We start from the raw sequence: 24,009 nt of genomic DNA on the forward strand, positions 1-24,009 counted from the left end.
TTTGGTTTTTCCTTTATAAGAATCTTTGATGCCTCACCTTTTCCTGTTCAGTGTACAGTTCCTGAGGGAAAAATAATTTAAGAAAAATTATATGGAGGAAATATACTAAAATAGCACCTTTTGCCCAGCAGTTATTGCTGGTATGTCACTCTATCCTTTTAACAAGCCCATATGATAGAACTGAGATGTGTAATTAGTCCTGAATAAGGGCATTTTGAACATGAAATCTAATAGCTTTGTGTTACACATTATACATGCAGATTTTCTGCTAATTAAATGTCATTTTTTCACAGTCATTTTAGAGGACTGCTGCTGTGTAGTCATAGAAATCATCCTGTCATTGTTCTTTGGGAGGTGGAAACCCATATCTGTATGCAAAACAGTCGTGAAGAGTTTAAAGCCCTGGTGACAGATCCCCAGTAGAGGGTTAGCTCCAGCGAATCACAGGGGATCGTGGCTGGCTGTGCTGTGACAAACGTCACCTATAAGTCTCATCCTCTGGAGGTGGTTGGCAGGTCTCTCACCCTACTTCCATGTGCTTATGGGGCTTACTAGTTGTCCCTCCAGGTAAGCTTCGTGCTATCTATCCACCAACTGGGAAAAAGAAAAGTCTCCCTACTTTCTGCATTCCCTCTCAATTTCTGTACCCTGTCATTCCTCGCAAGATTGTCTCTCACCTTATTTTCCCCTCAATTATAAAAATCATTAAGTTCTGTTCCCTCCATGCCTGGTTCATATGACTTCCTGTTGCCCTCAGCTGTCCAAATATTCTCAGTGTGCATGTGTGGGTCGTGGCAGAGTTACTTCTGGGTTGAAGAGCATCAGCCCCCTCCTATGTGCTGCCCTCCTGCTGCTGGTGCTTCCTACCTCTGCACACCTTTACCTTTCCTCCTCAATCTTCTAATTATTAAAATACAGGTAGTAGTTTATATTCCATCAGCTGAGAAATTCAATCAAAAAGTGTGGTGCAAATGGAAAATAGGACCAAGCAGACTTAACACATCTTTCTTTTGACATTGGAAAGTTCAAAATGAATGTCAATATATTATAAAATGAAATAATTTAATTGATATGCCAATTAATGTATTTGTTAGCAATATTTAAAGGAATTAGAACCACTTCATTTTACTGAAATCACACATTTTAAATACCAAATGAGGATCGCTTGATAAGGAGGGACAGTTTTATCCTTATGTTATTGGACCGCTGCTTTCAATCTGTGATCTGTGGGTTTTATTGTTACCTGATTATTTCCTAGGGAATTGATGAATAATAACCTTTAGAAACAATCCTATTTATCAGTAGCTTTATCTTTCCTGTTTAGAGGTCTCGAGTGTCCATTGGAAAATAGTTGGGGGTACATAAACTGCAAGTGTTTGAAAATCATTGCAAATGTCGTAAAAATCTGAGAAATCCACTATCGTAAGGTACTATTGCAATTTTAAAAGACAGAGAAAGGGATTGGAAATATTATAATGAAGCACAGTATTTCCAGCTATGCTATACAGGATTGAAATGTAAGGATTAAAGCAGTGTATCTCATGTTTCAGGAAATAAAATGATTTATTGCTTAGGTCAGGAAGATGTTTCCCATGCAGTGCATGACTTTACAATGAGTTGCTTATGAATCATATTGCCCTTACTTTATATATGTTTCATTTTGCAAAAATCTGATTGTGGACTTTCTGGCAAGCTCATCTAAATGTAGCTGTACTTGCTGTGTAAAATTTGCAGGATGTTATGAAGAGCTGGGATTTTTTCCTGTGTTTCCAAACAGTGATGTTTCTACTTTGTATAATTGTTGTTGTAAGAACAACTTGGTTTGTTTTAAATTGAGAATGGAATCACAATTAAAATACATGAGCGTTTAACATATACTAGGTAGCTGCTTTACTAGTTTTACCAAAATGCAGTACTGTATCACTTATTTCAATCAAGATGCAGTTAAAAATTCCATTTAAACTCAAAATATGGAAGGTTAACTTAAGGATCTGTAACTTGATTTTTCATCTCATTTACATCGACATAACTCCATTGACTTCGGAATAATTGTTATTGATTTTTATCAATAAAGGAGACTCTTAGAAAAACTGTGTGTTGCTTTGGTTTTTAATTTCAGCTTGTTACAAAAATGGAACAAGCTTCTCATAGAATGGAAATTATGAGCAGTGTGGATTTTCAGGCAATCAAAACATTTTAATGATCTCATTAAATGTATCATTTACAACATATAGATGTTAAAAGAAATATGTTCCTTTGAGTTAGTAGAAACACTGGATACACAATGAGTTTGAACATGTTAGGCTTCCACTAGAATCTATGCCAGAACTGTAGAGACTTGGAGAAAAAAAAAAAACAAACCCACCCTTCTTCTTGTGCCAGCATCTTTAGAGACAGAAATCTTTTTATCATATTTTATGCAAAACCAAGAAAAAGATGTTATGGCAACTTGATAGACTACTAGGACTGCATCTCAGCTGAGAAGTATTGCTATGAAATGCTATCAGATTGACTGTTATTCTATGATAGTACTAGGATTAATGATGGATTTTCTTATGCATGAAACAACTAGTGTTATACATAGATAGCAGTCTTCTAAGACCACAGTTTTGTCATCTGTTGAGTTTTGTATGTAGCCTTGGGAGCTTGGAAAATGACATTTCTTGAAAAGAAATAGTTACTATAACAGTGGCTCTTAAAGCTGCTTCATCCATTTGGCTGCCTCTTATAAACCACAGATTCTAGAGAAAAACACCTACTTCAAAGAGCCAGTTTCCTGGTGATACACTAAGGGTGAAATCCCAGTGCTGATGAAAGGGATGGCGTACTGATACAGATTTTTTTTTTTTTTTTTTTTTTTTTTTCCCCTCGGGGCATCCAGCTTTGGAACTGTTAGGTGCATTGAGAGCATGCTTCCTAAAGCAATAGTTTTAAATATGTGTTAATGAGAGATATGTCCAGCTTTCAAAACAGTACCTTTGCCAGATGTAGGCATCGTCCTTCTCAGAGGGATGAGCTGTGTGAGCTGTTTTCCACCCTGACCCAGGCATTGCAGCAGGCGACAGGCCTGGGTTGGACAGCCAACGCTATTGCATTCAATATATCTCTGCTATTTCTTCACATTGTAATAATGGTTTGCTGACAAGTTATATGTTTTACAAATCAGGTCTGCTTGATGAGGAATCCTTACTTAAAATCGTATCTACGATAAATCGGGTTTGTAAATCAGACCTTATGGTTCCTGTTGGAATGCTAATGATCTCAGAGGGAGGGCTTGGGTTTTGAAAACAAATCTGAGCTAATGCCCAGGGTTCCTGAAAGAGCTGTTAATATAATGAAAACTCATGTTTAAGGCCTCTTTTAAAATATAAAAAATTGTCAGGCCCTGCTCAACCAAGGCTGCTTGGAACTGCTGAAAAGTGCGGACACATCACAGCAACATCTGGCCAGATCTTTGCTGTTGCAGTAGAGCAATTCCAGTGCTTGTCAGTAGCGATGCAAACCAGAGCATAATGTGGCCCATCATGGTTTGGATGTATTTGATGCATAGATAACTATGCAAGGTGGTTAGCCCAGCATCCTTGGCCCTACGGAGGGAGCAAGAAGGAGTCTTCTCTTGGTTACTGTAGGAGAGTGAGCTCCCAGAACTGTGCCACCCTCACACATTTCGAAAAAGTTTTCAAATAGGTCAAAATACCTCACAAATTTAATAGAGTTTTGAACACTCCACATTCATTTGTACTAGGTGTGAGCAGAGGTGTGTTTTACAAAACCTCTGAACTGAGGAAGCACTACAAAGCCAGGAGACAAATGTGGGACTTGGGCATCTGTCTTCACTGCCAATCTAAGGTAGTTTCTGTTTCTACCACCAACATATTTCGATGTGAATTGGTGATGTTAGTAGCATAATAAAGGTGGCCTTATTCAGCAGTGATAGCTAGGGGCATTTTAACTGCTGCATCATCTTGATCCAATGAAAAATCAATATAAAGGGTGAAGTGGTATAACACACCAGCAGCTGTATTGATACTCTTGCTGGCACTAACTGGCCATTTTATGGACAAAAATGCTCTTGTCATTCAACATTAGCAAGTCCTCAGTGCCTTCTGAGGAAGAAGGAAGCTAACCATTTCTGTGTATCAAAAGGTACTTTGTATTCAGTTATATAAAGATATCTGTAGCACTCTGCTTAGGCCTTTTAGATAGAATCATTCCTGAGGGAAGAGACATTATGTCTGCCAAGTTTCAGGCCAAAGCAAGATTTTATAGTTTGATTGCAAACCCCTAGGTCAGGGCTTTATAATGGAAATGCTGACATAGCCTTAACTGTTTTGTATGACTCCAGTGGGCATCAGCTTAAATTCTAGTTATGATGTGCATTTAATGGCATGGGATCAAACATGTTGTGTAATGGGATATTTTAAGATACTGAGTTTGAAGAGAATTGGTATTTTTAAATTATTTATGAACCATATTATTTAAATGCTTCCGAATTGTCCCATTCAGTCCTTGGTTGCATGAAAATAATTCCAATCACATTTCTCAGTATGACAGTAGCATAGTTTTCTTCCACAGCTTTAATGATGAGGCACTTCCAAGAAGAGGGTTCCTATTATTTTGTTGAATCCTTATTGGAATACTTCTGGAAAATAAAGATTTCCATTTTTCACTGTGGTGCTCTTTAATTCTTCATTCCAGTCTTTTGAGGTATATTCTGATTTTGCTTGGAGAAGATCTTTGAAGATTGTTTCTCTTTGGTTATCAGTGACTCTGCAAGAAGACAGCAGTTACTAGTATTTTCTGTGTTGTGTTAGACAAATCTGCTTTTTCTTGTGCAGTATCATTCATATTTTTCAAGTTAAGCTGATGGATAAAAGTTCTCTCTCTCTCACACACACACAACCTAATATGCTTGCTTTTTTTTTTATGCTGAGGAAATGGTTGTTGCAGAATGGAAGCTGATGTTCATTAGTCGTGTAGGTTAACAGTAAAACTTGTTTCGATGCAGATGATGACTCAAACTCTCACTGCTTTTACTGCAGATGGGAATGTAACATTGAAAGCAGCCAGTTTTGCTTATTGTTCGGTTGCAGTCTGGAACATAAAGCCTTTATCCTTGAAAAAAAGCTTCTCCTTCAACTGTTATTTACTGAATAATAATGCTAACTGAAATTATTTCAGTGCAGAAAGTTAGGAAGTTTCAGAGCTAATCCTAATAAGTTTGTGCAATAGTTTGAATCTATTTTTAATTAATTAGTAATAATCTATATGAAGATATCAAAGCACTTTGATGATGTAAAAGATCAAAACAATCTTTGGAGAAGTGCCAGTCTGACTAAACCAAGAAGACTGTCACTGTTTTCTGTTAAGCCAGAACTCCACTCCTGCTGCAAGCCTGCCCAGCCAGGAACAGGGGAACCACAGTACTTTGCTTTCAGAAATGGCAATAGCAGAGTCACAGTGTTGGTCCTGTGGTTTGTGCTGGTTTATCTTTGGGATAATCATAGTTCTCCTGTTGAGTCTGCAGGGTGCAGACTGGCAGAAGGGCTTGGGTTTTCATCCTGCAGTTTGCTCATTTGTCCAATTTTTGAGAAACATTGCTATAAAAAAGATTCCCCAGTATACTTCATAAATTTTACAAATCACGCTGTTTAGTAAGTTTCCGTTATATAGGAACACTTCTTCAGGGTATATGGAAATTATATGATTTTCATCCTTCCAAAAATAAATGCAAACTAATGATATATATAAATGGCTAATGACTGGAATTCCAATTAGTTCAGCAGTTGACAGAAAATTAAAATTCTCTTAATCCTGTGGTAAAGTCTGAATTATTGAAATGCTTCATCCCACATGGTTCTTATAGGTGTGCTCTTTTTTTTTACTTTTGGCAGAATCAAGTGACACAATAAAGGTACTGTTAGTGCTCTTGACTTCGCAGGAAAAATTAGTAGTCTGAAAAAGACACTTCATATTATTTAATAATTTTGCAGCAGCCTCTCGTTTTGTTTGACGGGAAACAGAAAATATTGAGATGCATATCTCAAGAGCAGCATTCCGTAATGAAAAAAATACATATATGCATTGAATGTACAAGGTACACTGCTTACGACTTCTGAAATTTGCTAAGAGCACTTTACTAGTGCAGTCATTTTCTTAACTTTCCCACTTTCTATTTGGATGAGGTATCATCTGTCACCACTCGATCTTTTTTTTTTTTTTTTTTTAGCTATTAAAAAGGCATGTAATTTTAATTTTTTGGCCTATTAGTGTGCAAATGCCATTGGGTCTAAATTCAAATCCCTCTGCTTTTGAGGAGACTGTTGACCACATTTTAGAAACACAGACGTCATAATCTAGAACTCAAGATGTGAAAATAACTAGAAACAAATATTACTTAAAGCACCTCTACAGAGAGCAGAAATGGGTGCACAAAGCAGTACAGTGAACAAAATACAGAAATATGATAGAATAGTGAACAGCCTTCAACTGATAAAGTTGAAATCACAATTTCATGATCTCACTGAAACTGAGGGACAAAGAATCCCGAATAACTAGAAAAGTAGAACATTTTAAACCCTAACAGGCCTTTAGAGAATATGCAGTATTTGGATAGTCTCTCTTTTTTTTTTTTTTTTTAGTTAATAAACTAATTTATTTAGATATATGCATTCCTTAAAAGAAATTTAAAAAATAAAAAAGAAACAGCAACAAAAAACTTGAGGGTGGTCTAAGATGTCTGTCTTCTTTATGTAACCTTTTGCATTTTGCGTTTAAGAACTGACATTCCAAATTATTTTCTTTGGCTTTATGCCTGGACTGAATACTGAGGCAGCAAATTAGGAATGCTTAAGAAGTCCCACAAAGAAAGATGTTTGCTGTGAAAGTGCAGCTAATGTGACACTTGCACTGGAAGCTTCTTAGCCTCCTGAAATGATAGAAGAGGGCTTGGGTCTAGGTGGTGTGAGGGGAATAAATGAGGACTGAAAGTAGCATGTGCTGAGCTATACAAGGTGATTCTTGTGGCCAGCTATCTGCCAGTGTGACCATGCTGACACTACCTTTTATTTCTATTGCAGGGGCTAACTTTGTTACTCGAAAAATTAGCCGATCAGTAGCAAAGATTCACCTTGGACAGCTGGATTGTTTCAGCCTGGGCAATCTGGATGCTAAGAGAGACTGGGGCCATGCCAGGGACTATGTTGAGGTAAGCCGTGAGCTACGTGCTTTTTCTGAATCGTCTTCGTGGTGGGGATAATGCTTATTGCTGCAGCTTCCACGTCGTGGTCCACGGAGGGCTATCTCAAGATGGTTTTGCCTACTGAGGCCTGTTAACTTTGTCTTGCTCTGGATTTCAGACTAGGGAATTTAGTAACACAGCAATGTCTACCCCAGGCATGACCTGAACAGAAAAATAAATCTTTGGGTTTACTTTTCTTGACTAAATTCCTTGGGGGAGGGGGGCAGGCCTGCCTATAAAGTGAATCTATTTTAGAGTATTTTTCCTATTGTTTTGACAAATTTTATGACCAATATTAAGATTGCAGCAAAATGCAATATGACCTGAAGTCAAAGATCCTTCTGGAGGTTGGTGGCCTGTATTATGAGGCAAAAATTATGTATATATTAATGATCAAAGCTCTAGCTGGTTTTACATTAGAAAGAAGCATCAGAACATAGTTGTGATGGCAGGTATTACAACTCATGTGCCTGAATCTAGTGTTTGAAATGTTTTTGTAGTCAGGATTTGTTTCTAATTTTATTCTATGCATCTACTTAAGCAGGCAAACAAACAATACCCCTGTATTGTATTACAAGGAGACATGAATGACCATGTAGGAAATATTGTCTTTTCCCCAGGAGACTTTTGTCCACATTTTGGTGCTTAAAAATTTCCTGTGGTCACTGGACTATTTCTGTCTTTTAATAATTCCTTTGTGGGAAACCGGATATGGCTTCACTATTCATTGATGTAGATTAAAAAGATGATGTCTGTTTTGTTTTCTATATTACAAAGTAAGAACTATTTCTGTAGAAAAAAGTCTAGTTTGAGATATTTATTGTACATTGAGTTTTAAAAGGTAAAATAAAAGCTGAAGTCTCAAATCTTGTTTACAGTCAAAAAAACCCCAAATCATAATACCACAATATAAACTTTTGGTCTGGATGATATTAAGAAAAGTAAACAGCCATATCTCCTTGGCATTGAAAGGGTTACACCAAGTAAGTAAAGAAGGTGATTTTTGGCAGCTGGCTATAAATAATGTTGGCTTTTGGTTCTGCGCTGCATTTGCATGTAAGGTGGTAAGGGCACCACGAACATCATGACTATGCCTCTATGACTTATATTTGTGGCTACAACATTAGTTGAAGCAGTTAATCCAGTAAACTATCCCAATCATTTTTTTTGAGGGATAAAACCATATTCAGGAGCATTCATAAAGTCAGTTAGCAAGGCTCCACTGAAAGGAAGTAAAATATAAGCCGAATAAATGTTCCGTTGCATGAACATAATGACCATAATTTGCTAACAGGCATTGGATATTTCATAAATACTATCTATCTTATTCCAAGACAACTTGCACCAGATCATAAATCGTGGGATGAATTCTGATGTCTTCTTCCATAAGGGAAATCCAGAATAACCCTCTTGTGCCTTGTGGGTCAGACCCTTGTCCTGTGTTCAAACCTTTAAAAATAAAAAGGAAATGAGAACAACTCTATCCAGAAGAATGACTAGCTTTCAAGGCCTTTGGCCTCCAGGAGGAATGTAGTTGTCCAAGGTCTACGCCATGAACACGTGTTTGTTGTGTAAGTAGCATTCCAGACCTTTCAGCTACACATTTTGGGCCTGTCCCAAAATGTTCTGGAAATAATTCCGTACTAAAATATAGTTCATCTTGAGTATTTCTCTTCCTGGAGAGGTACCCCTTCGGATAATGGGAGAGTTATTATCAATTCTCTAATTCCCTGAATGTTGTGGAAATGTGGTTACAGGCAGCCTTCTAATGGCTAAAAAAGAGAGTAACTTTAAACTGGAAATAAACAATTATTTGAGGCTTTAATGGACTGGAAAGTAGGGCTTAGAGATTTAACGTTGTTCAAATAAATACATAGTATGTTAGAAAGCATGATCGTATTTACAAGCATTTGGGGAGCTTCCTTAAGCATATGGCTGAACACATAGGGATATATCTTATCCTCTCCATATGTACTTTTAAATCCCATTGATATTAATAGAAGTAACACATGTGCGTATAGACTAGACCATGTACTGTATTTTCTTTCTCCTCATTTCTTTATTAGGGATAACAATAAAACCATAAATACATTCCTTTTTGTTGTTTTATAAGACATTATGGGTCAGTTCCTGATCTGAAAGCTGAGGACCAAACTCCCATTGACTTCATGGAGAGATTGCATCCTGTATGTATTGGAGTGGAGAATGTCTGGTGGTTACAAAGCACAAGCAGAAGTCAGGACTCCTGAGCTTTGATCAGATGCATTCATCCCACTGCCACTGTGATTTTGGGCAAATGCTTCTGTAAACAGTAAAGCATGGAAGCACGTGCCTGCACTGAAGCATGTAAGTGTCCACCAATGGATGGGCTGCCAGCATGCTCAGTGCTAGCTGTAGCTTGAGGACAGCTTTAGTAGCAGGTGATTCAGAAGTTTGATGTTTAAACATAGGTTCTTATCAGGGGAGGATAGATGGAATATGTGTTTGGTTAGGTTTTTGAGCCGGGACTTGAACTGCCACCTGCAGGAACTGAAAATCAGGTACAGCAGCACTGTGCTATTGAATGAAAACCGGGAAGTCTAACTCACCAGAAAGAAAGGCTTCCATTCACTGTTTGAAGAGAACAAAATAAAAATAAGTAAGCACTAAAAAAAAAAAAAAAAAGGGGGAGGGGATTATTGGTTTTATCCTACAATTGTATTAGTAACTCTTAACATTTTTGCAGAAATTGATGCTGCTTCTTACTCCTCCTTTCTCCATTTTTACTGTACTGTGATCCAGCACAAGTCTCATGGGATTGCATTAGAGATAATGATCAATGCCATTGAGTTGGAAGAGGGAAAAATAATATATCAGCACTATTGATATATGACTATTCTTTGTGCTATTTTGTTTTGTGAGGGTAACTTTTACCTTTAATTTCTTAAAGAAAGTTCTAGTAAACTGCTAGATATTTTCAGATATTAGTACAATAGCAAGCTTTAACAATCTGACCCATTTCTATACTATTTATAAAACACAAGGCATCATACAAGTTTCCTCAGACACTCACCCAAGAGTCTTATTTCAGATAAATATAGATTCACAGAAACATTTAACTTGGACCATTAAAAATATGCCCATCAGTCCATCACTAATTGATTGGTTTTTTAATTTCCTACATGCTAAATACTGTAAATTAAGTCATGAAGTTATACCTGCAACTGAAACCTTAAAGTGTTGTTCTTGGGCATGTAATGAACACATTTATTTGTAAAGAACATACTCCTGCTGGAAAGTGGCTCTGGGAAAAGAGCAAGTTTGTATTAGAGTTCAACAACTGAGGCTTTTTGTTCTTTCCCTTTAGTTTCATCTTTATCTCACCCACTGATGCTCAGGTTGCCTTCTGCAGTTGCAGTGCCCACACCTCAGTGTTGTGCAGAGAGCAGAAATACTGCACTGATGAATGCTGTGGAAAAGCCTATCAATATATACCTTACAAAAGTAAAAAAAAAAACAAGTGAAAAGTAACAAATTTAATAGTCTTTAAGTATTCATAAAGATCAGAAATATTTTCTTTTGTCTTTTATAGAAATCCAGCAGTATTTCAAGCAATAATTACAAATGACTCATAATTGAGTCTCAAATTAATTAAGCTCCAGTCAAATACTTAAAATTAAGCATGTGCTTAAATTCGTGGTGAAATCAGGGACCATTAGATATTCTAAATGTATGGCAATCAGCTTCCATTAATTTATATTTAAATAGTGGGGAAAAAAAAAGGCAAAAAAGAACAGTTTATAAGTAATATAGTAAATTATTACACAGCCCAACCAACCACATCAAGAAACTGTTTAAAGAGAGATTTCCATCTTTTTTTTTTTTTTTTTTTTTTTTAAATTGGTATTGGTGCTGATTCATAACTTACTTTGTGATTAAAATGCACAAGAAAATGCAGAGTCATTTTTATTGTCTTAAACCATTTTGCACATGTTGAAATTGAGGTAGTAAAACCTAATCTACAGTGATGCCTTCTGCGTTTAAACCTCCAGTTAGCATCATCTGGTCTTTTATCCATGATTCTCCTCTTCACCATTCTAATAGGTAGAGACTGACCCTTGGAGACAGCTGCTACCATTTCTGTTGTGGGAAATCCCTTCTTGTATGTTTGTGTGTACGTTTAAATATAAAAACTCTTGCCAGACAGAATTATTTAAAACTAAACTTTACTCTTGTGCATAAGAAAAGGATTCAGCCAGTGGGGCTGTTGTCCAAGGCATTTCTAGTTCTGTTTTGGAGTGTTAAGGATTTGTTGTCTTTGAGAAACATTTTACCTTAGTCGTCTGACACATCCTTTCATCAGCCCAGCAGGATACTTACTTGCTTGTGAGAATCTTGCTTTATTGGCGATTGTTGGTTATGAAAGGAAAAGTCAGTTATATCTGCATGTGTAACTATCGATACCTCATATAGTTAAGAGATTGGCTCATGAACTTAAAGGCATGTTTTTAAATGAGGATTACTCTTTTGTTATGGACTGAAGTGAAAAACATTTTTCCCTTCTTACTACTTAGGTTTTTTTCTCAAAATTAATTACTTATAATAACCGTCAAGAAACAATTTTAAATCCTCAGTTCTGGACTTTTTTGAGAATGACAGTAAAGATTTTTGAGCCATCCAGGTGCTCAAGTGTATTTTGTGTATTTCCAAATGAGAACTTTTGCTTTCCATCATCTTGCTTCAGATGGGATTATTAATGGCTCTATTAAGCCAAATTGATCTTAAAGTTATATCCAATCTGCTGTGACTGATGCAATGATCCACTGAACTGATTATCTTATTGCTGCCATCTAGGTGAAGTAATTGTGAGAGCAGCAGGGCTTGCATGAACCTTTAAGAGAAAAGTTTGATAGACTCTGCTCCTTTGGAACAACTACTGAACATTCATAAAACTCTTGACAGGTACTTGCTGAAGCAGTATCTTTTCTAGGAGAGTGATACAGGCAATGACTATTCCACCTTAGTTTCTTTCTAATACTTGAAAAATCGGTTGTCCTTTTCATAAGGTGTAGAATTAAGCCTCATGCAGAAAAACTTTTTGAGAAAGCAACATCTTCCCAAAGGAATATTGGGCAGAATATTCTTTGATATCCTCATGTAAATACTTTGGACATGTGGAGGTATGATGTGTCCACAATAAAGGAAGTCACATTTCACCATGATAGTATGTTCAATCATCCATGCAATTAATGATCCAGTTCTCAGGATACAGTACAGCCAATTTAAGTTGCCACAGCACAGATAACTGGTCTCAAATGAAAGATGCCAAATTGCTTTGCAAAGTTTGCCCAGCACTGACTCACAGGCAATGATGTTTCCATTAGAGCCAGTTCTTCATGGCACAGTGAGGGTGCTAGAACAGCAGGTCCAAGAAGTAAAGAAGATTGTCTTCCCTCTGGTTGAGACTATAGGGAAGAGACATAGATAAATGGATTGCCAGAGTCAATTCGTGATGCCATTGTTTTAGTAAATTATTTGCACACATGGTACCTCAACTGAAATGTTCCTACCCTACAAAAGAGTTCAGCTCTTGATATGAGGTGGTAGATGGCATCACGGGCCACAAAACAGGCATCTCCTTGGCATGTCTGTCATGCAGAATCAAATTAAGACCCATTTGTTATTACTTTCTCTTTAATGCTGTCCAGGCTCCCTGAGCTCAGTAAGGTGCCTATGGTCCCACTTGACTTCTGGCTTCAGAAACTCTGGTTTTAGTTACGAACTTGGGAGTTGGACTGAAGACTTTGAACATTCTCTCCAAGGCTATTTGTGAGCAGTACCAAAATGAACTGTCACAAATGATAAGCATATAGTGAAGCTCTCTTCAGTGTATATTTCTTCTCCATTGTCCCATGCAAGCAGAGAAAAAGTTAATATTTAAATTATTATGTTTTATTTCAGCTAGAGCATAATTTGATGCCAGCAAAATGTAGATATAATTCTCAAACATCTTCTTTCAAATTTTGAAAATATGGGCAGACCCTTTCTTATGAAGAAAGTACATGTTTTAGAAGAACTGTGAGAGTAAAAGTTTTCCTTTTCAATGCAAAATAAAAGCTTACATTTTGGTAAATAAGGCTACACAATAAAAAAGCTTATAATATATTTCTTTCAGTGTGTGTAGTCTGGATTAGACTTCCTGACTATTAGAAATAGTTCCAGTTCTCAGCAGATTAACACACTATCATCTTCATTTTACTCATGTAGATGATGTCTGCATTAAAGTAAAATAAAATAAAACCAAGTTCTTCATGGTTTTTGAAATGCTGAATACTTAATGAATTATGAACAATTCAATGCTGAAATGTAACTCTAAATAACAGCATAACTGAGAAAATTCAAATGTGTTTTATACATATGTGCTTGTATATACACATACACCCCCTGTATGTATGTGTGTGTATGTGAATGTATGTTTCTCTGTGTGTGTGTGTGAATGTATGTTTCTGTTTGTGCATGGATGATTCTGTGGAAATTATTTTCAATTTCATGTATTTTAAGAGGTGCATGTGTGTGCTATTTTCTCTTTACATTTGATATGATTGCTAGTAAGAGATTAAACAAGGAAGTCAGTCATTTATTACAATAGACATGAATGATGTCCATATTTAAAACATAAAAATGAGGAAAGAAAGAGGTTTTAATTACAATATGTAGGTGTTCTGTCTAATGCACATCATATGGTATTGATTTGCAGCAGCAATGCCTACTGTAAGTGTTGCTGTTAGACCTTTTCCTTTCAGGAAAGTATCCTGATCTATTTCAGAACTAAAGCACCATTTCCCCCTTTTTATTTTCTTGCAGCCATTTTTTATGTGAGGGGAATATAATTGTAAAAAGATTTTTTTTCTTATTTACATAAATTTTCCTTAGCTTTCTTTTTCAGCACTTCTGTGTTTGACCTATTAGTGTTTTTAGGCTTTACAAAGCCAAAAAAGTGCTTTCCTCAGCAAAACCATCTGGTTTAGTTTCCTGTGCCTCAACAATGATATGTGTATTATTATCAAGGCCACCCCAGTGGTTTTCTAAGTGGTCTTGTTACAACGGTGGTCTTACAATTCAATTGGAGTGATGGAAAGGTTAGACCAAGGCTTCTTTCAAGTATAAGGTTTCCAGATTGATAAATTATGTATTGTTGTCATATTTCTGAGACTGACCTATTATGCCATTGTAGTTTGAATGAAGTGTCTCTTCAAATAACACAAGTACAGGAGTCCTCCTGACAAATTCTGCCTTTGCAGCATGATGTTCTTGTAGAATACCAAATTAAGGCACTTTTCAGAAGTAACTTTAAATGCATGCTGTGTTCCTATGATTTTGGTTTTCTGCTCTGTCTGGCAGTGTGTGGAAAAACAATTAAAATTATGACAGGGTCCATGTTTAGGAGCTATACTTATACTTGTGATAGGATCAGAAGAAAATATATGGATGCCAGCAGAGAGACTATATATAATGCAGTTTTTATACCATCATTGCAGTCCACATCAGTGCATGCTGGAGGACAATGTTTACCTGTTAGCAGGTGGCAATATAACACCAGGGTGAAAACAAACCAGACTTTTTAAAAAAAGGTCTGTTCCACCTTCCAGTCAGTCTTGTGGTGGTTTTAATTGGGGCAGCTGCAGATGAGACTGTGGGAAAAAGATGAATCTCACCAGGGAGATGGGATTGCCTGGACCCAGGGAGCAAAGACACCAGACAGCTTGCTCGAGGCTGCAGCTGCGCCTGGAGGGAAACCACTGCCCCATCACCGGATGGAGCGTGTTCACCATAAAGTGAATCTTCACAGAATTTAATAGCAAAGGACTCACAAGTCCCTCCTGAGTGAGTGTATGTAAACCGCGATTTTTTTGAAATTATTTTTTTTTCTATTTTAGTCCACACAAAGTTTATGAATTGGGCAAGTTCGGGGCAAATTTGATGTTCTCACAGATATTCTCTAGCCTTCTGCATGCAAAATTTCAAATACTCACTGTACAACAAGGAAACCCTGAGTTCACGGAAAAAAAGTACTGAGGTTTATGGGGTAGTTAATACGAGCGAAATGTATTCTTAAATTTGCTGAATCACTTCAAATGACATTTTTCCTTCCTTTCTTTGCTTTTTTTCCTATCATGGGGGTGGGGGGAAAGAAAGAAAAATCCCAACAACAAGGTGTGTCTAACTTTGAACTCAGAAGCTTTTTATTCAGTCAGATGGTATTTGGCAACATTTTAAAGAACGGGAAGCAGCCTCTTTTATTGGTAAATGTCAGGCAACATTAATAACAGGTACTGCTACCAGCCCCACCTGTAATAACCCAGATATTTTCTCTTTATTAACCAATCTATGATTTACAGATTTATTTGAATCTTAGAGTAATGCACCACATTCTGAGAAAGCTATATAGCATAGTTGGTTTTAATTTTAATAAGGGGAAAAAATCCCTTAAAACAAATCGTTAAAATTTAATGAGGACATTTTTAAAACCCCATAATGGTTCAATTTCGCTGGAAGTAAAAAACAGTTAATGGTGTTGTTATGTCTGTGTGGTAACATCCTCACTATACAGTAATTGTTTTCATTTGAAATGAAGCCAGTAAAACATCATGGGCAGTGCATTCCCAGAACCAAAGATTTTAGGCCTCCAACAATTTCAGATCATTCCACTGAAAGAAGAAATATTTCAGAGGATAAATTAAAATGTCAGGGCTCACATTTATTGTACTCTAGCTGTTAATATTCTGTGCATTATTAAGAATACTGGTTATCAGCAGAGTGACCGTTCTTTCCTGATCTGGGTATTGAAAAAAAATACAATTTTTTTCATTTGTTTGAGTGAGAAACATTCCCCAAACCCACAGGGTGCACTTAATATGCCACTTTTAGTTTTAGCAGAAATACTTGAATTTTAGCTGTAGGTGTTTTTGGATGAAGCCTTGACCTAACAAGGAACATTAATGGTCCAAAGATAGAGCAGCTGAACTTTCCAGTTGGCCTTCTTTGGCTGACATTGAGCTTCCCCTGGGGATGGTTGACTTGGTTACCAGGTTAAGTATGTGAAGAAAGCTTATTGCTGTCATATGCTTGACTCCTCTCTCTCTTCCTCTCAAAATCCATGTGATTTCTGCAACAAGAGCAATTCTTTGTTTCCTCAGGAGTATGAGAAGCATAACATTTGCAAGGTAGGTGAACGACATTGGTGTTTTCTTATGCCCCATCCCCAGTTGGCTCAGCAGTGTGGCTGGGGTGGATTTGCCTACAGCTGTGGAAGAGGAGAATGAAGTAAACTGGATGCATGACATCACCCCATGCCTGCAGCTCACATGAGGGCTGTGCAAAACAGCTGGTGGTTCCCTCAAACCCCCTCAGGGCAGTCAGCCTTGGTGCAGGGGAGCCCAGCAGCTGTCCTTCCCCACATGCCCTGCTGATGCACAGGGCAACTGGTGGTGATGGCAACCTTGGTGGCCACTTCATTGCTTCTAGTGAAATAAGAATTTTGGTGGTATTTCTTAAGTGAGTAGTCCCATGTATCTGCTTTCTACGTTTTATCTTGAGCAGTGGGATTAAAGGGTCTATGGTACTGAATCTGAGGGAGCAAGATTAGGGTATCCCTAGCTATTCATATGAAATGTTTCCTGTCTGCAGGGACAAATTACCAGGGTTTTTTTGTAGAGTTGAATGCAGTCTAGGCATATTTTGTGTAGACTCATCTCTCTTGATCAATAGCATGAGAAAAGCAAGGCAAACTCAACCATCTGAAACCTCAGAGAACCATGGCTTCCAGCTAGGAGACCCTGCTGTGAGCCGTTGCCTGAACTGCTGGGTCCATAAATGTTGGCTGTTGAGCCAACTTCTCATTGTGCCAGTGTTACTTACATTCATGTTCTTCTTCTATTAAAAGAACAGGGACTGTTACGAAAACATGCTTACTCTCTACTCACTAACTTTGCTCTTAATAACAAGCTTTGTACTTTTTCGAAGCTGATATTTCTAGTATAAGTTGTGCATTATTATTTCTTGATCTGCGAATGGGTTTGATTTTTTTTTTTAATATCAAGAGGTTTTCTTTCTTCCAAGTGCACTTTATAGATTTCTTTAAGGAGCAGTAAATTGCATTAGTAGAGCATTAACTCCTACTTCTGCTTTAACCTCTATCAAGTGAGATGTTACTCTACACAGTAACAGTTTATCAAGGCAACCCTAATGCTGTAATACCAGGCACACATGTTACTTTTGACATAATGAAAAGTTGGTACAAATCGTACAGTCTTGCTGCTCTGTGCCTTATTTTACAAGAAAAAATGCTTTGTGTTGCTAATGCAGTATTTTTTCCTTATGCAATACAGGCATATTTTCCCCCTCACCATTAATTTATTATGCTGCATTTATTTCCAGACAAACCCTGCTTTTCCATATCTGGTGGGAATTTCTCTCTTCCTCTGAGGTATTTTAAATTCAACAAGCATCAGGTTTTTAATATATCATATTCATTTTAAAGGGGAAATATTTGACAAAGGAAAATTATTTTAGGTATACCATTTTCATTTTATTGCCGGTATTATTACTGATATTCAAGGTAGATAGATATTAAAAAACCTGCCAGTTTAAAACTGTTCATCTGCCACATTACAAGTGGATCTCAGGTTATTGGAAAGGTGTCAAGAGGCATGAGATAGGATTGTCTGTAGGCTATATGGCAGACCGACACATAATAGGTCTGTCTCCTGACAAGGGAAAGCCCAAGAGATGCTTGGCTGCTGCTGGGCACTGTGCCTCTTACCACCACCATCTCCTGACTGCCAGCAGCTTTGCCCTTGAATCTCTGTGCTGAGAGGAGGTTGTATTTTAAGTTTCATATTCAGGCTGCAGCCAGGGAATCACCACTGCTCCTATTTGTGCATGTTCCATGTATATGTTTATGTGATGTTTTATTTCAGCCCATAATACCTAGTAAACCTTTTCCAGTGACTCCTGTGCCATAACCATGGCATGCGCCACTGGAACGTGGCTTTCTGAATGAGTAGTACTGGTAGCAGAAATAATACTGGTTTGCAAGGAGGAGCCTGCTGTGGAGCAGGGCCCAGCTGTGCTCTGCTGTCCAGGAGTGCCAAGGTGGAGCATGAAGGAGCTTTCCTTCAAAGGAGCTTTTCCAGGCTAACTGTACTCTCCGGTGTCTCATCTCTAGGACAATGTAATTTTTTTTCTTTTTGAAGTCATTCAAGAACAGGTAAGTAATAATTTAGAACTGGCGTTGGTTGGAGGTTTGTGCAAATTCTTAACGTAACACTTCATGTAATGAAGAGCATTTTAATGGAGTCTTACAAATATGGGGGCTAAGAAAACATTTTAGAAAATACTCTGGTCCAGATAGCAATAAAGGGTGAGAGCACATGTGTGAAGTGCGCAAGCCCCAAGAGGACTGCAGGGCTGTGCATTCCTTCCCTGTCCTCCTGAGAAGCCTGAGATCCAAGCGTGTTGCAAACCAACAGCAGGAATAGGTTTGGAGATAACTCTTGTTCTAATAATACAGTTATTGACTTCAGTGGAACTTGACTTCATCCATTGCGTCTTACATTTATGCATGGGGAGGCAGAGGCCAGCAGAAGAGAAAGAGGCTCTGTGCCTGCACAGTTACTCTGTACACCTGTGATAGGGACAGCCACAATTTGGTTCTAAAATTGACCTCAGGAGACATTAAAATTCCATTTAACGTGTTACCAATATAAACAGGAACTGTAATAAAGAGTTTTCACCTGGCCCACTCTGTGCCAGTTTTCAGCCTCAAGTATGACAGAATGATGAAATTGGTGCACAACTGCTCACTCCTTGTAATTAAGTAATTAGACTTTCCTCATAGAAGTCTTTTTTGTTGCTGGTTTTCATAAGGTCACATCTAAAGAAGGGCAATGTAAAACCAATAGGCAAATGTGTAAAAGTATAGCTGGCAAAAGAACAAGTTTCGGTAGAAAGTCCACCCAAAGTGAGAGTAAATTAATCATCTTTGTTACTGTATTCATTTTAGAGTGATTACAGAAAATAGTGTTAAATAATAGAAGAATCATGAACAACTGACATTTACCTTTAAAATACACTATGCTTAAAGAAAAAAAAATAGCCTGAGTTCCCTTGGTTTAATTTATTCACATGAGGTCTGTAAACAAATCGTGTAATGTGATCACATGCTGATGATAGCATTTAGTTGCACTGATTTGTAACAGTCTGATCATTTAAATACAATGTGTTACAAGTATTCCAAGTTATGGGGAAGAAAAATCCAGATTCTGAAAGCACTATCATAACAATGTCTTGAATAGTTGTTTATATTCTGGAGTTGCTTGTAAAACAGTTGACTCCTAACTAAACTGATTGTTTTATTAGTAGTATCTGAAAGTTATCCTTTTTGCCTAGATATAGGATTTCACTGGGACACTGGTTCATATAAAGTCTCTTTCACTGAAACAGCCTACTAACTTGTGACTGTAAATTCTGTCTCTGTTGCTATTAGAAAGCACTGCTGGAGCTTACACTGTTATTACACTTTCTTGGAGGGAGAAAATCACACAAACTTTTATATTTCACAAAGGCAGATAAAAGCTAGAAAATAAAACTCCCTGTAAATAAGAATAAAATGGTGTTCAGGCTCAGGATGGAAGCTAGCATCTGGAATCCCACCCAGAACTAGCTCTGCAGCAGCTAGAAAGAGCACTGTCCGGTAGAGAAAAGCAAATTTATACTTAGAAGGAGCACAGCTGATGGTGATATGCTGCATCTTCATATGAGGGAACGTGGGGGCAATACAAGATGAGGATTAAGACCCTAGTTGATAGGGGAGTGCTGTGTTCTCACTACCTGCTCCTGGGCCAAAGTGAATCACCAGCTGCCACTGTTCTTGATTCTGCCTGTGAAAAGAGCCCAAAATTCTCCAACTCGAGTGGGGCACAAAACAAAAACATGCATAGAAAATAGCAAACATTTACATTAGATGATTGTTTTCTTACAGAGTGAAGAGATGAAGGAAGGATGCATTTGGTAGAACAGTTTGATTTAAGAATCATCCTTACTAATTAGACTTCTACTTCTGAAACTAAAAAGGACTGACTGTAATTCTTATTTCTTCAGAATTAGTAATTTTGTATTGGGCAGAGAGAGCTAGCTCAGCCTGCCCACCCAGTTAGGGGACAAGACAACAAACACAGGTTCCCTCTTGTAGCCTACCAGCACAAATAGGCATACTAGCCTACCACTGCTAAAATAAACTTATCTTTTTTACAGATGATAGAATTAGTCGATGTGACACAGATTAGACTGAGAACACCCATGTACTTGCTTCTCAATTAGCAGAAGACCCAAGTCATTTTAAGCTAGATGGTCATTTGAATCCTACTGCTTACCTGCTTGGTGGCAAAGAGCACAGCTTGACTGTGGCCTTAACTCACACAGGCATCTGATCAACCAAGTATGGTAGACCTTTCTTCCAGCTTTCACCCTGAAACTTAAAAATCAACATGTAGATGTCTTTTTACTAATGTCTTTGATCATTCAGTTTTAATGTTTTTAAAGATGACCCACGTAATCTTTTCATACCTGATTTATGTCCTCTTCTGCTTTATAACACTTAGAGATGCCTTAGAGCAAGCCTGCATGTGCATGTATGGGTTGCTGGTCCTTCTGTCTTGTGTTACAGGAGTGCAAAGGTTTGTCCTGCCAAGGCTTTGTGTGGGGACTGTTGAAGTAGCATCTGAGATGTTACTGAAATTTTAATAGCAGCAGGTACCAAGTCTTTAACAAAAACATCTTTTCTGGTAGAGGTTTCACTAGACTCTAGACCCTGATAGGTGTCAACAAATAAAAAGTGCCAGTTTGATTGGACTATCAGTCTTTTGCTTTTCATTTGCTGGAGCTTCACTCTTTCTTCTCTATTGATAGAGCCATAAATCCTCTAGTTCCCATAGTTAGAGGGGGAAAAAACCCAACAAAACCTGAATTTCAGCTGATGAAAAGTAAATACAAGGGAAGGAGAAATCAGGGTATTTAAATGTTTAACAAAAATACTTAAAGGAAAACAATAAAATTACTTGTGTTCATTACAGTTTTCAATATATTGAGTTTCTTTGTGTGTACACAACAGGAATTAATTGCAGGTAGCTACAGTAGTATTCAGAATAAACTTGCTGAGTCATCTATCCAACATAATTTGAATTAAAACAGAACAAGGAAAGGGCCTAATTAAGAGAGTAAGTCTGCACATAGAAACAGTAAAGGCTTATACCTTGAGCAGATCAGATTTGTTATTCAGTGGCTCCTACTGTTGTGATGTTTGTTGCTTTATTTAGATGAACAGTTTGGCTCTGGTTGCCTTTGTTGTCACTGTCCAGAAGACTTGGCACATTGCAGGCCATGCATGGTACGGTTAGAGAGGGAGACCTGCAAAAGGACATCCACCCAAGGCGAGTTGGCAGACAATAGCAGAACATCCTTTTCTTTGAAAGCAACTAATCAGGAAAGCATTGGTTCTGCCTCTCTGTATTTAGCTGAATGCAGATGAGAGGGATGATTAACACTAATGAGTGACCAGGGATTTATTGTTTACTTAGAGATAAGGCATGGGCTTCCTTCGATGGCACTTTCTGCCAAGTAGTTTGATCCTAGTTCACTAAGCTTTTTATTGTTTGTTGTTGCTTTTCTTGGTAGTGGTGATTGTTGTTGTTTTAAGTGATTTCTTTCACCAAAGTCTTTTCATCACTTGGACTTTTTTTATTTTATTTTTATTGCAGATTATCTGAACTGTTTGTCATTTGGGCCACAGTACTCTGGAGGTCCTTTACGTGCATCACATGTTCTGCATCCAACAGTGCTTTTTCTGTTTAGTGCTTGCCCTCCTCCCCAAAGCTGAAATAAATCAAAGTAGGTTGAGACTCAGTCGCAATAAATCAAGACCTGTCCAAAACTGGAGCCTGCCCAGTGAAAATGTCATAGCTTGGCTTTCACTGAGGATTAATTAAAGGCCTGATATAAAGCCCAGATGTGCTTCAGGAGAGTAGCAAACTGCCTGGTGGTGGCTATACTAAAAACCAAGTCTCCCCATGAATCTGCCCACCCAAGAACATGGAGGAGGACAAGGCTGAGGAAAAGGGAAGAAGGGAAGGGAGAGGAAGAAAGAAGTAAACTGAATCAAGCATGATTTCATAGAATCTATGTTGGTGGAAAACAAGATGAGCTCTATGCTAGATCACCTCTGAAAAAATACAAAGCATGCATGTATATATTTCTAACAGCAGCAGAGAACATAGTTAAAATGTTCAACGTTAATCCGGAGTGGGATAAAACTAACACAGCAAGTGAACTTTTGCACTTTTTACGGTCAAAAAAAAAATATATGTGGCATGCCCAGTGACTGAGTTTGCTTGGTGCCTGTTTTACATTAAATTCCTGAAAGTCATCTTGACTAAAATAGTTTAGCTGAAGATTCCTGAGGCTCTGATAGGGACAGATACGGAAGTGTGCATGGATCTAAATTCAGTATATTTGAATATAAATATGAAAAATCCACTTAAATTGCATGCTGCTTGCATTATGGCCTTTGTAAAACTCCATTTCCAGGGATGCAGTGATTTAATTGAACAGTGTGCATGGAATGATCCCTTTTAAAAAAGTGAGGGGCACTGAAAGAGTGTTTCAGTACAGTTGTGGGACATGTTACATGGCTACACTGACTCTCTTTGACAAGCATAGTACTACAATTTATTAGGGAAAAAAACCACAACTGATTATATTGAAATTCAATAATTTATCTGAATAAGATTAATCCAACATTTATTGTCATCATTGGTTTCAGTTTCTTTGAATTTGTTGCATGTAAGTAATAAGTATGCATACATGCTCTGATGTGGTGCAGTGTTAAAATTTCCAAGACCTGGATGAGTGGTTCTGGGATGTTGGGAGAGATCCGCCAAGCAGTGCAGGGCTGCCCTATGCTTTTCAGTCTGGCGTAGTGACAGATGTGTAGCGAGCCACTACTTACATAGCAGTCACTTGTGATGCTCTGGATATTCCTAGGCATGGGATGTTCCTATGCATATATGTGTATAGACTTGTGTATTCATTTATTTATATACCTTCTTAGAGACATGACATCCTTTCTAGTTGCTCCTCTGCCCAGAATAAATGAATGCCACCTTGCAAAGCAGACAGAAAGGAGTGAGATAAGGAGCTGAACAAGAGGAGTTGATTAAGGTCTTATTTCTGCAAAATGTGAGCCAAGAGTATAACAGGTCTTTGTTAAGGCCCCAAGAAGGTCTGATGAAAGCCAGGGTTTGAGGAAAGTTCAGTGACAGGCTTCACAAGTCCTGCTGCCTCTGTGACTTGTCCTTGTTGCACGTGGTAGATGGCACGTTTGTGCCACCTTGGCAAAGCAGAACTGTGACGAGCCGTGGCTGTAACACATATGTCAGATGGCTAGTGAGTAACAGGTTTTGCTCTTCAGCAGTACCTCCTCTTGAACAGTGAGGAGAAACCCAGTGATCCTGATACCTTGCCTCTGCAAAGTCATTGTGCCTCAGAGAAACTTGCAATGCTTGTTATGTACACACTCTTCCACAGCTCACCAAAGGACACCTTATGTTAGGTTGCCTCATGCATGGCCCTGTCTCTAAAGGAGCCCCCACTATTACACTAGCCACCTTCAAGTCTTTTGGTGCAGCCCCTTTCTATTTTCCGCAGTCTTGATTTTGAGATGCTCTCCATTTTCT

The 24,009-nt window shown here is 37.8% G+C and overlaps 1 protein-coding gene across 2 annotated transcripts in view; it reads left to right on the forward strand.

Moving 5' to 3' along the window:
- Nucleotides 1–24,009, forward strand: part of GMDS (GDP-mannose 4,6-dehydratase) — a 422,743-nt gene that overhangs the window by 187,874 nt on the left and 210,860 nt on the right. For both annotated transcript variants that reach the window (XM_074899592.1, XM_074899591.1), the window contains exon 7: nucleotides 7,080–7,207. In XM_074899592.1, the coding sequence (XP_074755693.1) occupies nucleotides 7,080–7,207 (128 nt within the window). The remainder of the gene's footprint in view (nucleotides 1–7,079; nucleotides 7,208–24,009) is intronic.

This window comes from Athene noctua, chromosome 2 (genome assembly GCF_965140245.1).
Source record: "Athene noctua chromosome 2, bAthNoc1.hap1.1, whole genome shotgun sequence".
Classification (NCBI taxonomy): domain Eukaryota; kingdom Metazoa; phylum Chordata; class Aves; order Strigiformes; family Strigidae; genus Athene; species Athene noctua.